This window comes from Mycteria americana, chromosome 3 (genome assembly GCF_035582795.1).
Source record: "Mycteria americana isolate JAX WOST 10 ecotype Jacksonville Zoo and Gardens chromosome 3, USCA_MyAme_1.0, whole genome shotgun sequence".
NCBI lineage: Eukaryota > Metazoa > Chordata > Aves > Ciconiiformes > Ciconiidae > Mycteria > Mycteria americana.
In genome coordinates this window covers 64915197-64930966 of record NC_134367.1, presented here as the reverse complement: position 1 = coordinate 64930966, position 15770 = coordinate 64915197, and the positions used below count along the sequence as shown (strand labels likewise).

The following is a 15770-nucleotide window of genomic DNA, read 5'->3' as shown; positions in this document are numbered from 1 at the left end:
TTCAAACAAGAGTAACACAAATGCCAAGAGCTATTGAACAGCTTGCATGTAACGAGATTAAACTGGAACTCCTCAGCTTTGCAGGTTGTGCAGGTGGAGATGAGTGAGAGGAAAGTTGTGACAGAAATACATGAAATCAAGAACAGTATTGGAAAAAAAAAATTTCTCACATCTGAAGTGGAGACATGCACTAAAGTTACATGCACAGAGTGCTGTGAAGGCCAGGAGTGTAGATGGGATCACAGAGATTTTGGGCAAATTCATCAAGGAGAGGTTCAGCAAAAGCTATTGGCCCAATGAACCAGTATTACTGCCAGCTGGTACTCAAGAAGTTCATAAACTGTTGAGTGATGAAAGTGGAAGGGCCCAGAGGAGAAAGATCACTCTAAACTTATGCACCTTATCTGCTAGTTTACTGTTGAAAAACATGAGGATGGATCTTTGATCCAACACAGCATAATTATTCTTATGTTATGGAGTATATATACAATATATATAAAAGTTATACTGATAAGTATGTGGCATTATCATGTTATTTATGAGTGGGTTGTGTGGTAATTCTCCATAAGAGTTACTAATATTCTTTTCATTACATCAGATTAGTAAATAATTTTTAAAAATCCATTAAAGTTCAGTTGAATTTTAAAGTGTTTATTACGGTTACTTTTCTTCCAGTTTTGCTTTTATAGCAATTTCAGGTCGGATCCATATGGCCCACTGCATGATAGGTTTGGGTTTTAGTTATTAATTATCATATTAGTGGAGAACATGATCCTGTAACGTAGGCAATCATTTTTCTGATGATCTGTGCAATACATTCTATTGGAGTGAGGGCTTTTAAATTGGTGCTTTTGAATAGTGCTGTATTCTTTTTCATATTGCTCTTCCAATATTCCTCTTCAGAATGCTAGGAAATGTTTTTCTTACTCTAGGAAATTCTGTTGCAATTATTACAACAAGGCCTTTTTAGCAAGGCCTGTTGTGACAGGACAAGGAGTAATGGTTTTAAACTAAGGGAGGGCAGATTTAGACTGGATTTAAGAAAGACATTTTTTACAATGAGGGTAGTGAGGAGCTGGAACAGGTTGCCCAGAGAGGTAGTGGAGGCCCCATCCCTGGAAATATTCAAGGTCAGGTTGGATGGGGCTCTGAGCAACCTGATCTAGTTAAAGATGTCCCTGCTCTTGCAGGGGGGTTGGACTAGATGACCTGTAAAGGTCCCTTCCAATCCAAACCATTCTGTGATTACTTTAAACATAGCTACTCCCAACTGCAGACTTAGAAGGATGTGTTTTATAAGCCATGGTGGAACCACTTTTGGATCTGTGCATTTCATTTACTGGATACAAAATTTTCTTATAAACCTTTTTTCCATTTGCCAAGCAGATACTGTTGAATCACTGTGGTGGCATAAAGTGATTGTTGATATGAAATAGCTGAAGTATTACTAGAAGCTTTGTATAGGTAAAATACTTAATAGCATATGAAAGTTTTGCCAGAATTTTACTTTGTATGTCTTTAAGAAGTAGTTTGTTATAAAGTAAGGCTTTGGAAATTGTAATGAATTTTCCTTGTCAATTAATTAAATTTGCCAGTTTTAATTATGTTGCCTGTGTTAGAAAAAGTTGAACAAATAGCTGTTTTTTTCTGTGGTTTGTTGGTTTGGGGGTTTGTTTGGTTTGGTTTGGTCGTCGTCCCCCCTACCCCCCCACCCCCCCATGAAAATCTTACAAAACAGGTCAGATCCTTAAAATCTGTAATGTTTTCCTATGTTAGAATATTCTTGGCTTAGTAAGAAGTTTTTTCTAGGCATTCCTCATTTTTAGCAAACATCAGATGAATTTTAAAGCAACACAGTCAAAATAGATATAAAAGAAAAGAAACCATTGTCTGTATTTTGTAAATGAAGGAACTTTGGCACGCATGTGACATGAGTAGTTTCACAAACTATCCTCATACTGATCTGTATGGATTTACCACAGTTAGTTACTCTGCAGTAATTGCTAGTCTTTCCACACTTATCCAGTGAATAATAGAAAATAGGTAAAATATCTTGCTTTTACTATTAAGTAAAGATTATTGTCTGGGTAGGTACCTTAGAAATAGGTAGAGCATTATAAATATGCTTTCCAGCTTGGCAGCAATGCAGCCTGAGCCTCCTCCAGAGTAAGATCTGGTACCAGAACTCTGAAATTCTCCACTAGAGTGGTAGCTGATATGGAGCATAAAGAGACTGAACTGGCTTATTATGGTAAGACTGCACTTTCAAATATCTGGTCATGGGAATATTTATTGAATTCCCTGAATATGTAATTTAGTTATATTAAGGACTTTTTCCTCTCTCCAAGCTTCTATTTAGTGTTAGCAATAGATATAAGGAGTTTCTATTCCAAACTATTTCTCTACTATTTCTTTATCCTTTTAATTATAAAAGTTAATGAGGAATTGTGTGCATCTTTTCTTGGATACACAGATTCCTATTATCATAGGGAGTCATTACAAATTTTTCTGTGAATATGGAATTTAAATCTGCATGCTCTCAGCCTTTTACTCGAGTGAAGTAAGGGAACTATATGAATCTAGTTAGAGTATCAGGGCAGTAATACTTACACAGCAATGGTCTTTTATCCGTGCTGTAAGCAGAGGATATCTGTCTTTAATTCTTGCTTAATATTTGCTGACATTACTATTTGAATAGAGGTCTAAAGTAGCAATAATAAGCTGCAGTCAGCTGTGACACAAGATTTTGTTCTGCTGCTGACCTTTTTCAGCATTATATTTTTCTCAGTGGCTTATGCTTTATATAAAAGGTATGTCAGACACGAGAAATGAATTGCATTCATATTTTAGCATTAAAACTATATCCATTCATAATGATTTTTATCAGAGGGTAAAATAAGGTGGTGTTTGGCATTTTTAATGTGTGTGGAATTTACTGATCGGTCCTTTAATTTTATTTCCAGTTCTACCATCTTAGTTTTCTCTCCATAAATGTTTGTACAGTGTTAAGGAAAAGTTACTCACTGTTTGTTTTCCCCCTGCTGAACAAAGTAAACAGGGACATCTGAGTAATACTATGTTTATTCAAATCATATTTTAGAGCAGAGAAAGCTAGATTCACTCATGCTGGTAAAAGACAGCAAATTATATCTCCTTGTGCCAGCTGGCTTATTGTCACCAAGGTGTGGAGAAAGCAGCTTTTATTAAGAGCTTTTTATGAAAGAAAATACTATAAATGTGCACTGAGTCAATTAATTTAATAACGTTGACAACTTTAATGGTTATTGGGGCTGTGATAAGAGTTTCTTGCAACGTGTCGGGAGCAGAAGGGAACATTGATCATGGCTCAAATACTGAGATACTGTAAATTGAGAGTTAAAGAAGGATATACAAGATTAAACCTCTCAGAATTTTTTAATAAAGTTTCACAGATTCCTTTTATTTTTTCTTAGCTGAGGAAAGCAATTTGGTTTTCATTCAAATATAAGGTTATTTTCTATATCTTTTACCTTTACATCCAAAAGTGCTGCTTATTCTGGGGAAATCTGGTCAGGTTTTTTTTACCTTTCTCTCTTTATGGTTACATTGCAGTTAATCTCTGGAATAAGCAAATGAGGGCTTGTCAGCATAAGAAATCAGATTACACTTTTTGTTTAAGTGCATAATTTTAAAAACAATTTAGTGAAGTGCAAGCCTGGTTATACTTTTTTTAGAATAATAGGAATGATAATGAAATTTTCACAGAAATATATCTTTTTTTAACATCTCTGTGGAAAAAAAACCCAAAATAATTTAAAAAATATATACCAAAAAAGGGTTTTATATATGATGGGAAAATCCTAGAGTCTAAACAAATACGTGGGGAGGGATGGGTTTACAAATGTCTGAGTGGTTACATGATTACCTGAAACTGTATACTGTATTTAGAGTCATGTCCTAATGTCTCTTACCAGCAGGTACAGAGGAATAGGTTTCTATATGTATTTGACAAGCTGTGAGTCAGAATTTCTGGTGTCTATTTTCCTTAGTAGGAAGAGAAATGAAGTCATAGGACCAGTATCTTTCGGTGTGTTTTGTATGCGACACAGGTTACATCCATTTTTCATTTACATCAAAAAAGACATTTTTAAAATTTAACTACTAAAGTCAAGTCATGGATTTATTTTTTTTTCCTGGTCATTTGTTCTTTGATAGCAAGAATCATAACCAGCCTCAGAAGAGGACACAGTTAACATTGTAATCTACTTGGCTCTTACTAAGCAAGACAAATCTACTTTTTACTGTTATTGGTGATGATGTTGGCCAATTCTGCTAAAATGTGTATATCCAGGCATGTTCTTAAGATGAAATACCAGTTTTATCCAATCCAGGAAAGTTCATACTCTCTATGGTTAATGACTGAGTGAGTCTACACAGCCTGTGTATAACTGAGCCTGTATCTAACTGTTTTGTGTCTTGTACAAAGAATTTGGTTTTCCTTGTGACTAAAAGAAGGAAGCTTACTATTCTAAATGCTTATAGTAATCTTAATTTCTTCTTAACAATGTTTTGTTGGAGTTTTTTTGGTGTTTGGTTTTTTGGGTTTTTTTGGGTTTTTTGGTTTTTGTGGTGTTTGTTTGTTTGTTTGTTTTTTTAAGGGAAGAAAGGTTTTGTGGTAAGCCTGTAATTGGAATGCCGGAACTCTCTGGCAGAACTAAGGAATTGAATATATATAATTACTGTGTGATGAGACATGTCATCTGTAGACAATGGCTATATCTAAACTTTAGGATCAAGCGCCTTCTAGCTTCAGTTTTCATATCTATGCTCTGGTCACTTCTGGGCTTCTATGGGGAAAAACAATGGAGCACCCAAGCTACGAGGGAACTATATTGCCGTCTAGATGAATTCCTGATCTGGATAATCAGAGTAAGAGGACTGTAGGGAGCATTAGAGGAACACACTTGTTTTAGACAAGCAAAGTATGTATGTTTTGGTTTTGCCTATGCGTAATGGGATGATACCTTATTTTAGCTGTCTTTGGTTTTCCCATTTAATGTAGAAGTTACTTAGAGAACAGAATAGATTAGTCTCCAAGTGATTGCAGTACACCTACTGGAATAGAATCCCAGCCTTCATTGGAGTCCTCCTAACACTACTGTCATAGAAATTGCGTTTTTACGTAGATGTTAACTTGATTCAAACTTACATTGCAAATTTAAAAGCTGTAGTACTGTACTCCTACTTTAAGCATTATTGCCTATGTATTTTCTTCTAGCATTGAGAAAAATAGAAGAATTTGTGCTTTGTTTTTATTTCAATTGTCAGCTTTTGAATTCTTCAGAATCATAGTTCAATAATGTTTTTAAACTGTCTTTAAAAACAGTGTCCTAGAGGCTTGAAGTTTCAAAAGGGAAGCCCAAAACTAGAAGAATAAGAGGTAGTATAGAGCTCGCCAACTTTATTTGACTTGCAAGTATATATGGAAATGTTGATTATATTGGTTGGAAAGGTTGCAAAAAATTGCATTCTCAGGAAAAAGAGAAATTTGTTGTCAGCTTGTCAAGTCTTGCATTATTCTGTGTTTTGTCTCATGCAATTTACTTTTAAAGTGAAAACTAGTTCCACTGAAAATGTGTATTTGCATAATTTGCATAGAGCTGCCCTAACACAAAAGAAAATGCAAATCAGCTTTGTTTAAACTTGGCAAAAATTATGTAGGTATCTTTTTTTGCTACAAAAACTACATGAATGTTATAACTCTTAGTTTTACTCAATTCAGGATAGTAGTAAACTGTGTCTTTGATAAAGCTGTGGTTTGTGCATGAAGCAAGCGGAGCCTGTTGTGAAAAATAAGTAGATTGATGGTTGGCTATCTTAGCCAACTTTGCTCGTTGTTGTAAAGGTATTTAGCAATGCCTTCCCACAGCATGCATTTCAAAAAAAATGATTGCTTCATTCTGTTCTGTAGGTAGTCTATATCTGTCTATTGTAGGAGAATTAATTATTCTTCATAGGACAGTGTACTTCATCTGGAAACAGTTCTGCTGAATCATTAGCCCTCACTTATTAGCTGAGTGGTTCCTTCTCCTGTTATAATGTTAAGGGGTTTTTTTCCTCTTTGGGCCTTTTAGAGATTTAAATAATACTTAAGAGCTAGTGGCAGAAAGGTCATAAAAACTCTGATTTTGTGTTTACTTTGGATGGGCAGTCTTTTATAGCTCACCTGCACTGAGCTTCACTGCCATTAAGGGGAAGAATGAATCATGCCTGTAAGACTGCTTAAATTTAAAACTTTCTTTTGAATATCTCTTATAAAAATGTCTTTTATCTTGTTTTTAAGGACTTGGAGAGGAAGGAAGAGTTGTAAGATAGAACTTATTTTGCATTTTAAAAAGGCCAATTTTCTTAAATCTTCAGGAGCGTACATTCAGTCTTCTAATGTACGTGTTGATTGCATTTGATTTCAAAGCATGCTGTTTGGCATGTATAATGAGAGTATTTGGGTAATACAGCAGGAAAATAAAGAGAAGAGAATTAAATGCTGTACAGGAATAATTTACATACAGAGTTCCATATCTCTTCTATAATTCATTCAAGCACAACAATCGAGGCAAGTTTCTCCTGGTATTTTTTTTTCCGTCCAGGATGAACCAGGAAAGTGTCTGTTAAGTGCTAGTTTTAAATATTTTGCTCTGCTGTGTTTAGTTTGATTTCCAAAGGCTGCTATATTCAACCTGTCTTAATTCCCTGGTAGTGTCAGAAACCAACTTTTTGATAGCAAATTTGAAAGAAAATTCCAAAAAGGTGAATTCCATGAAAATACTTGACTGGAAAGCATATGTTTGTATCACTGATTGGTGTAGTGTGCACTCAGCAAGAAACTCATGCAGGGAGGAGATAATCTCATTTGTCTTACTGCAGGAAGGCTCTTACTAGAGCTAACAGTGGATAAAAGAAGATGAAACACCGGGAAACTGAGCTCGACACATTTGCAGAACAGATTATTTTTCTGTGTTCGAGTAAACACATAAGCTAATGGCTTTCCACCATATTTGTGTGTATCAGAGAAAACTTTATATTAATGAAACTTAGTCACTTGCATATGTAAATGTAAGAAAGGCAGATTGGTTTTGTTGTTGTTCAGAAAAACAGGCCTCTCCATTTTGCTTACATTTCACAACTACTGTTTGCTAACATTCTGTTAAATTCGTACACTGCAGTAAAATCTAGCTGGTTTAATGCCTTTTTTTGTTTGTGTTTTTTGTTACCACGTTCAATGGTTGATCTGATTTTCTGTCTTGCTTTTCTTTCTGGTCAGTTTTGGAGTATAGTCATTACAATTGCACGCAGTTGCTGAGAGAATACCTGACTAATAAAAGACAGTTTTTATAATAAACTTCTTTCAGTAGAATTAATGTATCTGATTTTTGTGTAGCAACATGGATTTAAGATGAAGGTCTAGTGTAGTAATACAGAGGAGATGATAGCAGATATCCTCTATGGCCCAGTCAAGTTACTCAACACACGTTTTTAGTGCTATGTCACCTGCATCCCAGTACACTTGCCAATGCCCAAATACTCTGCATTGGTGAAACCTGTTGAATTGTTTAATATGTATTAAATGACAAAAATAGTAGTTATATAAATTATATCCCTTCTGGAAATAAGCCACTGATTCACTTTGTTTTAGCTGCCTCCTTTCTTTAGATAGAATTTAGAAGCCGCTAGATTGAAAAATTGCAAAATGTCATTGTTCTATTTCAGCCCACAACTAAAGGGTCTGATCTAGAGTTTATTGAGGCTAAAGGAAGTGCTCCACTGATTGTGGGCTTTCAGTTGGATTAAGTGACCATATGCATTTATTCTAGATTGTGGAATAGGCTTGACTTTTGAAAGAGTCAAGAATTATCTTGGTTTATGTAAATAACTCAAAAAATTTTAGTATATGAATCTATTTTGTTTGAAGAAATTTACAAATATTTTATTTAAGGCCTATTTCCGCTCCCCTTTGGCTGTATTATCAAGGCAGGCAGTGAAAATATGTTTAACAAACAGTAAAATTCTCAATTGGATCATGTAAAAACCTAAGATTGTCATAATACATTTTTTACATAGGCTCTATGGGATAATGTATCAAGAGTAAAGTTTGGGAAAGGTTTTTGTTTTGTCATAGCTGCATGTATATCAAGACACTCCATAGTAAACCAGATTTTAACTACATTATCTTTGTTGCTATGGAAATTCGGAGTGCAGATATTTTTTGTGTAGCATAAAGGAAGTGTCTGGTGTTTTGGTCTAAGTATGCTTTATTGATTTGCAGAAATCAGTTTTGTGTTAGGACTGGTTTAAGATTTATTTTTTTTTCCTCATTCTAATATTGACTCATCTCTTTGTAGACGTAGTGTAGTTTGAGTACTCAAAAATAAGAAGTTATTTTACATTTGTCAGTTTATAACCATATATAAATGTCACTTTATTTTTATACGTGAAGATGCAATGAGATGCCAGTTCAAACAGTCCTGTTCCATTGTTTGCACTGCTTGAGAGTTTGTGTCCATATGTAAACATGCAATTCAGTTTATAGCTGTGTCAATAATTTTTCCAAGTCTGTGTCTCCAAATATTCTTAAAAAAAAACAAAACAAAACAAAAACAAAAACAAAAAAAACAAAACAAAAAAAAAAACCCCAACCAACCAACCAAAAAAAACCACAAAAAAACCCAAACCCCGTCCTTTGAAATTGTTATTTATCATTGACTTGAGTCTTAATTTTTTTCCTGGAATTTAATGGTTATTTACACTAAGCTGTTGCATCAGTAAGTAACCCAGGAAATTACACCTCACTTTCTGATTTGTCTTTCCTATTACAGGCGAGCTCAAATCTCTTGCTTCCTGCACCATCATCGCTGTCACCACACTCCAAGCTAACACTGCCAGGCACTCTGAGCACTCCACTGAATCCTCTGTATTCTCTCACTACTAAAAGTGGTAAGTTTGTTTCTTTATTTCTTCACTGTTTGTAGGGAATGGGTAATAACTTTCATGAGGATTTTTTTCTGCCTTTAGAAATTTTGCTGTGCAGCTCTTTCAGGGAGTGTCCTGGTTGTTATATGTGATATTGTTTATAAAGTGCAGTGTGATGCAGTCCAATACAGATATATGTTCCCTTGTAATGCTTTTTTTCTTTAAGCTGTACACTTATTTATTAGTGCTGTAAGTTCCTAGAACAGTATGAGATTGCCAGCTTTTCTTAATTTAATATTTTGATAATATTTTAATACTTACTTTAGTATCTTAAACACAGACACTGAAAAACAATAAAATCGTATTTTTAAAAACCTATGTATTGATATAAGAAAACAGGAATAAGAAAAGCAGTTTACTTAAGAACTATAGCACTCGGTAGTCTATTTGCAGTTATGTTTAATCTATTTTTAGGGGGTTGTTTCTAAAGACATTTTGTATTCAAAGGTTTTGAGAAAAAGGTAAGCAATGAAATTATGCATTTTTGTGATACTTGGCTAATAATATCTTTTGCATTGCTAATCATAATATTTAACAATAAAATTGATAATATCATGTCTTTTTGTCTTTTTTTGGGCACCTATAAAATAAGACAAAGTTGGAACCTTAGTTTCAAAGTGTTTTTGTTGGTATCCTTCAGAAGAATAAAAAGAAGTCCGGGGGAGGGTGGAATATATAATGAATTAAGAACAGGTAGTAGAGATTTAAAATGTAGATAGTAAAGATAGGAATAGTCTCTACAGTTATATAGAATTATCTCCTAAAGGCAATTTTCTTCACAAACCAGGTTATGATTACTTTTTCTGAGCGGCAGGGAAAAGAGTCCTTAGCATTGTCTAAAAGATTGACCACTAGTCTCAATTGCTCTTAGTCACTAATTCACAATGCAAATGGCCATACACCAATTAACTTATGTATTTCCATTTTTCTACCTTAACAAAAGAGCTTAGAGTCATAATAATATTAATCTATCGCACAGCAGATGCTTATTGTTTCCAGAGTGTGTAAATCTTAAGGAACAGTAGAATACGTATGCTGTTTTACATATTGTGAATATTTAAAATAAGTGGACTAACCCTTTAAAGAACATAACATATACTTTAAGTTGTTTTAAATGTCTATACCTAATATTGCTCAAGCCAGTGCATTTTATTGTCTTGAATTTTACTTTATGCAGAAGCACAGATAAATACGTTGATGGAGACTTCTTAAATAGCATGGACAAACATAGATATATGTTATAGCTGTTCATGTGCGCTCCCAATGTAGTTGTTTCCAAAACTGACTAATACTTCAAGATGATCCTCAGGTACAGGATATTATTTATGCAAGGGAAGTATAGTAAAACAGAGGTACATTTTTATTGTCTTTCAACAGTCAATGAAACCAATGAGAAAATGAAGATTTTTAAGGGGAAAGGACCATAAAAATGCTAGTGGACCACAAATGAAATTGATTTTCCTGTAAGAAAATCTTTTAAAATCTGAAAATCCTTCCTTGTTATTTTGGAGGCCCCCAAGTTCTTCTACTGAGAGAGAGTTGTTTTCAGTGAAACATGAAAGATTTACTCACCTATTTCATCTTTTCCCATTGGTTACAAAGTGTGAAGATAGGTGCTCATGTTCATAGCTCCTAACTACTGGTTTAATTTTACTTTTGAATAATAGAAAATCTGTACTTAAAAAGATCTATTCATTAATGGATTGTGCTGGAAGCACAAAACCTTTTTTATTCTGTGTTGGTTTCATATACACAATATATATGCTTTTCTGTACTTATGTTATTGGTACAGGTTATTGGTACATTGGTGCATCGTTAACAACTGCCTGTAATACAGAGATCCTTCATTTTTGTCCAGCAGATGGTTACATATTCCTGAGGGTTATGTTGGCAGTTTTTCAGTCTTCTCATTCTCACACTTTCCTGTCACCTTTTGTTGTGTATTTAGTGCTTCTTAAAGCAAAATGCAGAATTCCCATTACAGTGAAGTCCCTACAGGCAGCATGTGTAAAGCTCTGTTAGCAATCTTTTTAACCATGTAACTGGTGTATGTGCATGGTGTATTAACTTGATAAGGTTATAGATGATGTCTTGTGATATGGACAGTGTAGTAACCTGGATACAATGCATCACTTTCTTCCTTTTACAAGACAATTAAATTATCTACATCTTGGTAGAAAACAGTGGAAAACTGGGGTATCCGCCTGTGTGATTTGTGGGCAGTAGCAGTAATACTGCAGATCTTTCCTGACTTTTAAATCTTTTTGTATCCAGAAATATTTGCAGAAATAGATGTAAGTGATTTCTTAATACTTCAAATAAGTCATATTCACTACTATGCCTTTTAAACATGCCTATTCATTTTAACAGATGGGTTCTGTATACTCTCAAACATATACATTTGAGTATGTTTTGGCTTTTCTTCAAGTGCATACTTTCACATGTATATAGGCTTTCATGAAGCCCCAGTCCATGTTCTGCTATTTAACTTCCTCACTTGACTCAAGACCAGTTATCTCATTGTCACTGAGGCAGGACTGCCTTTGTCTCCAACCAGTTCTGTCTTATTTGTTATTAGCATGCTCCGAACTGCTTGTAGCCTGTGCTTTTGTCTCTCGAGCAGATATTGAGGTGGTTAAAAATCTCCATGAGAGTCAGGGCCTGTGATTGTGAGACTTCTTGCTCTGTTTAAAGAAGGCTTTATCCACTTCCTCTTCTTGACCAGGCAGTCTGTAGCAGGTGCCCCCCACAATGTCTGTATTCTTGGCCTCTCTTCCAATTCTGACCCATATGCTCTTGACAAACCTGTCACCTGCTCCGTAACTCAAATGTGCACATTGAGCTTCTCCTCCCTTCCATACAGCACTCTCCATTCTTGTCTTCCCTATCAGTCCTTCCTAAAGAGCCTGTCTACACAGGCTCTTGCAACACTCCAGTCAAATAGTAAGAAACATGAATTTATGAATATTTTATGTGAAGGAAAAATTCATGAAACACTGAAAATGTGGTTCAGTGCCATTTATCATTCTAATATAGTCCTTTCCCTCAGCAACACTATTTTGTGAAAGCAAACTTGAGTTGCTTGGAAACCACTTGGGTTCGTGTGTCCTTGAATATTTCATAGTGTGATAGCAAAGATGCTGCTTCTTATTTCAGTCTTCCCTCTGTTCTACAGTGTTTTAGAGACTTATGTTGAGCATCCCTTTCTGATTATTTAATTAATTTTAAAAAAAAAAAGTGAACTGTTATCTTTATGAATTGACACCATATAGAGTGAAACAATCTGCTAGTGATTGGTTTTCTGCATGCTCAGCTGCTGTAACTTCTAATTGTAAACTACTCTATCTCCATATCAGGTCCTTCCTTGTCTCCTTAAAAAGTATGTTCAGTTATGGGGTTTTTTTTTTACCCCTGATCTTGAGTTTTACATGTGATGCATAGATATCCTAACTTACTTTGTTCTAAATTAAATAATTCATTGTGTAATCATCAAATACAGAGCTTCAGCACCTTTCTCAAGCACAGAATGTTCTTCATCTGAGATGAGTAAAGACAAGATCATGGTATCATTGAGGTGGGAAGGCACCTCTGGAGACCATGTAGCCCAACCCTCCTGCTCAAAGCAGTTTCACTTAGAATAGGGTGCTCAGGACCATGTCCATTGGGTTTCAAATATCTCTAAGGATGGAGACTCCACAACATCTCTGGACAACCTATTACAATGTTTGACCGTTCTCACAGTAAAGTGGTTTTTTTCTTATGTTTAAATGGTATTTTGTGTATTTCAGTCTGCATTGGTGCATGGGATTATTCCTTCCCGAATGCAGGACTTTGCATTTCCCTTTGTTGAATTTTGTGAGGTTCTTGTTGGCCCATTTCTGCAGCCTGTCAAGGTCCCTCTGAATGGCAGCACATCCCTCTGGTGTATCAGCCCCTCCTCCCAGTTTTTTATCATCTGCAAACTTGCTGAGGGTGCTCTCAGTCCCATCATCCAGGTCATTAATGGAGATGTTAAACAGTGTGAGCCCCAGTATCAAGCCCTGGAGTGCACCACTAGTGACCGGTCTCCAGTTGGATTTCATGCGAGTGGTTACAAACCTCTGATCCCTGCAGCTCAGCCAATTTTCAGTCCGCTGCACCTGCCTGCACAGTCCATACTTCATCAGTTTGTCTACAAGAATGTTATGGGAGACAGCGTTGAAAGTCTTGCTAAATTCAAGGTTAACAATATCTACTGCTTTCCCATCAGTGCTATGGATTGCTGTGCAAGACATATATTTAAAGTTTTGTCAAGAGTATGGTTAGAATTACTAGAAAAAAGTAATTAATTTTGACAAATAGTAATTAACGAAGTAGGTACCACAAAGCAGGTACAAGACATGGATGAACTTTTCATATGTGTTATGTATAAAGCACTTCATTAGAGAGATTTCTTAAAATTTAACAAAATTAAAGTTTAAGAAAGCGTGTGGTGTGTGCCTTCCTCTCACAAAGATTGTGTTAAATTTGAGAGGAAGGCATGGAACTTAGGTTTTCTTACTGCCCATCTTGATAGCCTGTCAGTTGGAACTTTTCATTGAGAGTGTAACTCATTTTGCCATATCAGGGGTTTTTTTTGTCTGCCTCAGTAAAGCTGCAGCTGTGCTGATAGCTATTTCAGTCGTTTGAAAAGTTTGCTAGATGTGTGTCTTTGGAGAAAGTTATCCCCTTTGAGTTTTACCTTTGTAATTTTGTTTCATGAAGTCTTATGGCTGGTCCTATTTTTCACTCAAATTTCTCCGTATCGTGTATATATAGCAGATTTTTCTTACTTGATTATTGTTTAGTACGCTTTAGGGAATCCGTCCCTAAAAGTATGTAATGTTGAAGCTTGCTGGACTGCTTTTCTTCTTTCTTTTCTTCTTTTGTTTATTACCAAAAACAAACAAACAAAAAATTGTCTAAGACCTGTCTTTGATAGTCAGAATTGAGGTTTTACCTTCGTTGTGCTGTATAGCTCTGCCTATGCTCATGCTTCACTGCCAATTTTATCATACCCATCCTGTGGTGCTACTCTGCAGCACTGCACTGTAGCATTATCCAGGACTTCGTCTTAGACATTCCTCTTTTCCTTGTCATGTTCTCACCTTTGTACTTTCTTCCAGGATAACCCATTTCCTAGTTGTTACTTTTTAACAGGTAAGGAAGTAGCAAGAGCTACAGCTTTCAATTACCCGTTCTCTGAGAGACATTAAAATCCGCTCTGGTTTTGTTTGCCTTCCCTCCTTAAGATTGTGAGCATCTTTGGACAGCGAAATCACCTTCCTATACTCTCAGACAGTTTTGTAGATCCATGGCATGCCAGAAGGAAATGGCCTGCATTTTTAGGCTTTATTCAACAGTGACTCTTCAGTAACTCCCACTGTGTTCAAGGCTTGTTTTCTAAAATAAGTTTTTGGTTTCAAGTAATTGCGCTTAGCAGTGACCCTAATTGTTAACTATGTGGGAGACTGAAGCTCGACTATAAATACTGCACAGATCTTTTCACTAAAATTTTGACTTCAATAAAAACAGTTAATTAAACTTGCTCTTAAAAATTAATTACGTATGTGCTAGAAACATGATGGTTCTTGTATCTTTAAAAAACCTCAAAAACAAAAACCAACACTTTGGCAGGGTTGAGAACAATTAGAAATTTTCTCTCTGTTAACACAACTGACAGTCAAAAGTGTTTTCCACCTATATAAAGTGAAAGCTTCAAAGCACTCTTTCTCACTTTCTGAAGATATTAACAAAACTGACTTTGCATTTAAGTCCTCCGTTATATTTGATAGCCTATTTAAAACTTCTTTTTTCAGTCTCAAGCAAACAGTGAAATAGGTTTCTACATCAATATTTATGCATCAACTAAATGCTCTTAAAATACTATTGATTCCTGTTCTTTTAGAAGCAGAAAAACAAGGTACATCAAGTAGCAAAATTCACATTTTTGCAGAGATACTGCAGAAACATTGTCAAAAGTTACATCCTCATATGTATGTTGTTATTATTGATTACTTTTTTTCAATATTCCATACTTTCTCCCCAACTCTATAACATCTATCTTCAGTACTACCACAGTCCTGGAGGACTTTAATGTTTTTGTTTCTTTGTTTTGGGGGTATTTATTTTGCTTCTGACATAACTGTGTGCCGCTCAAGGAAGAATGTGTGTAGAAAGCTAGTTCAGTGTGGCCTTACTCTTTTCATCTCTTATTAAGAAACTGTTAGGGGAAAAAAACCACTCATGCAAACTATCATCGACAATGTATCAAATGAGCAATTGAATTCAGTTTTACGATTCAAATAGCTTAGTTTTCTAATTTGAGAATAAACAGTAATAAAATATCCTGAAGAGACTGAAGAGAGATTAAAAAAGATGACAGAGTATACATTAATTGAAGGTTGCATGTATGTGTACTATATAGTCCAAGTATAACATGAAATAGAATATTTGTAGTATATCTCTGGCTACATTTGGGTACAGGTTTGTGGCATTTCCAAAGAGGACTGAAAGAACTGATTGACAGACAGAAGATGACTAAGAAAGCATGCAGTACAGCCAGCAGCATTGCCTGCTTTCCCACATTGCTGTGCTGAAGCTAGATAATGCTGACCTTGGGGGACCATTTTTGTTTAGTGGGAGTGCCAGTAGGAGTGCCAGTTGGAGAAATCTGTTTACTGGGATCCAATCCATGCAGGCAAATTGAATGGCACACAGATCACTGAATACGTACTTGGGTTTTT

General features: G+C 35.3%; 1 protein-coding gene across 6 annotated transcripts in view; it reads left to right on the top strand.

Annotated features, from left to right (window-relative positions):
* AHI1 (Abelson helper integration site 1) overlaps positions 1-15770 on the top strand; it is a 103711-nt gene that overhangs the window by 46268 nt on the left and 41673 nt on the right. For all 6 annotated transcript variants that reach the window (XR_012775274.1, XM_075498792.1, XM_075498791.1 and 3 more), the window contains one exon: positions 8853-8970. Coding sequence is in view for 5 of the 6 variants with exons in the window: in XM_075498792.1 (XP_075354907.1) it covers positions 8853-8970 (118 nt within the window). In the remaining variant the exon portion in view is untranslated. The remainder of the gene's footprint in view (positions 1-8852; positions 8971-15770) is intronic.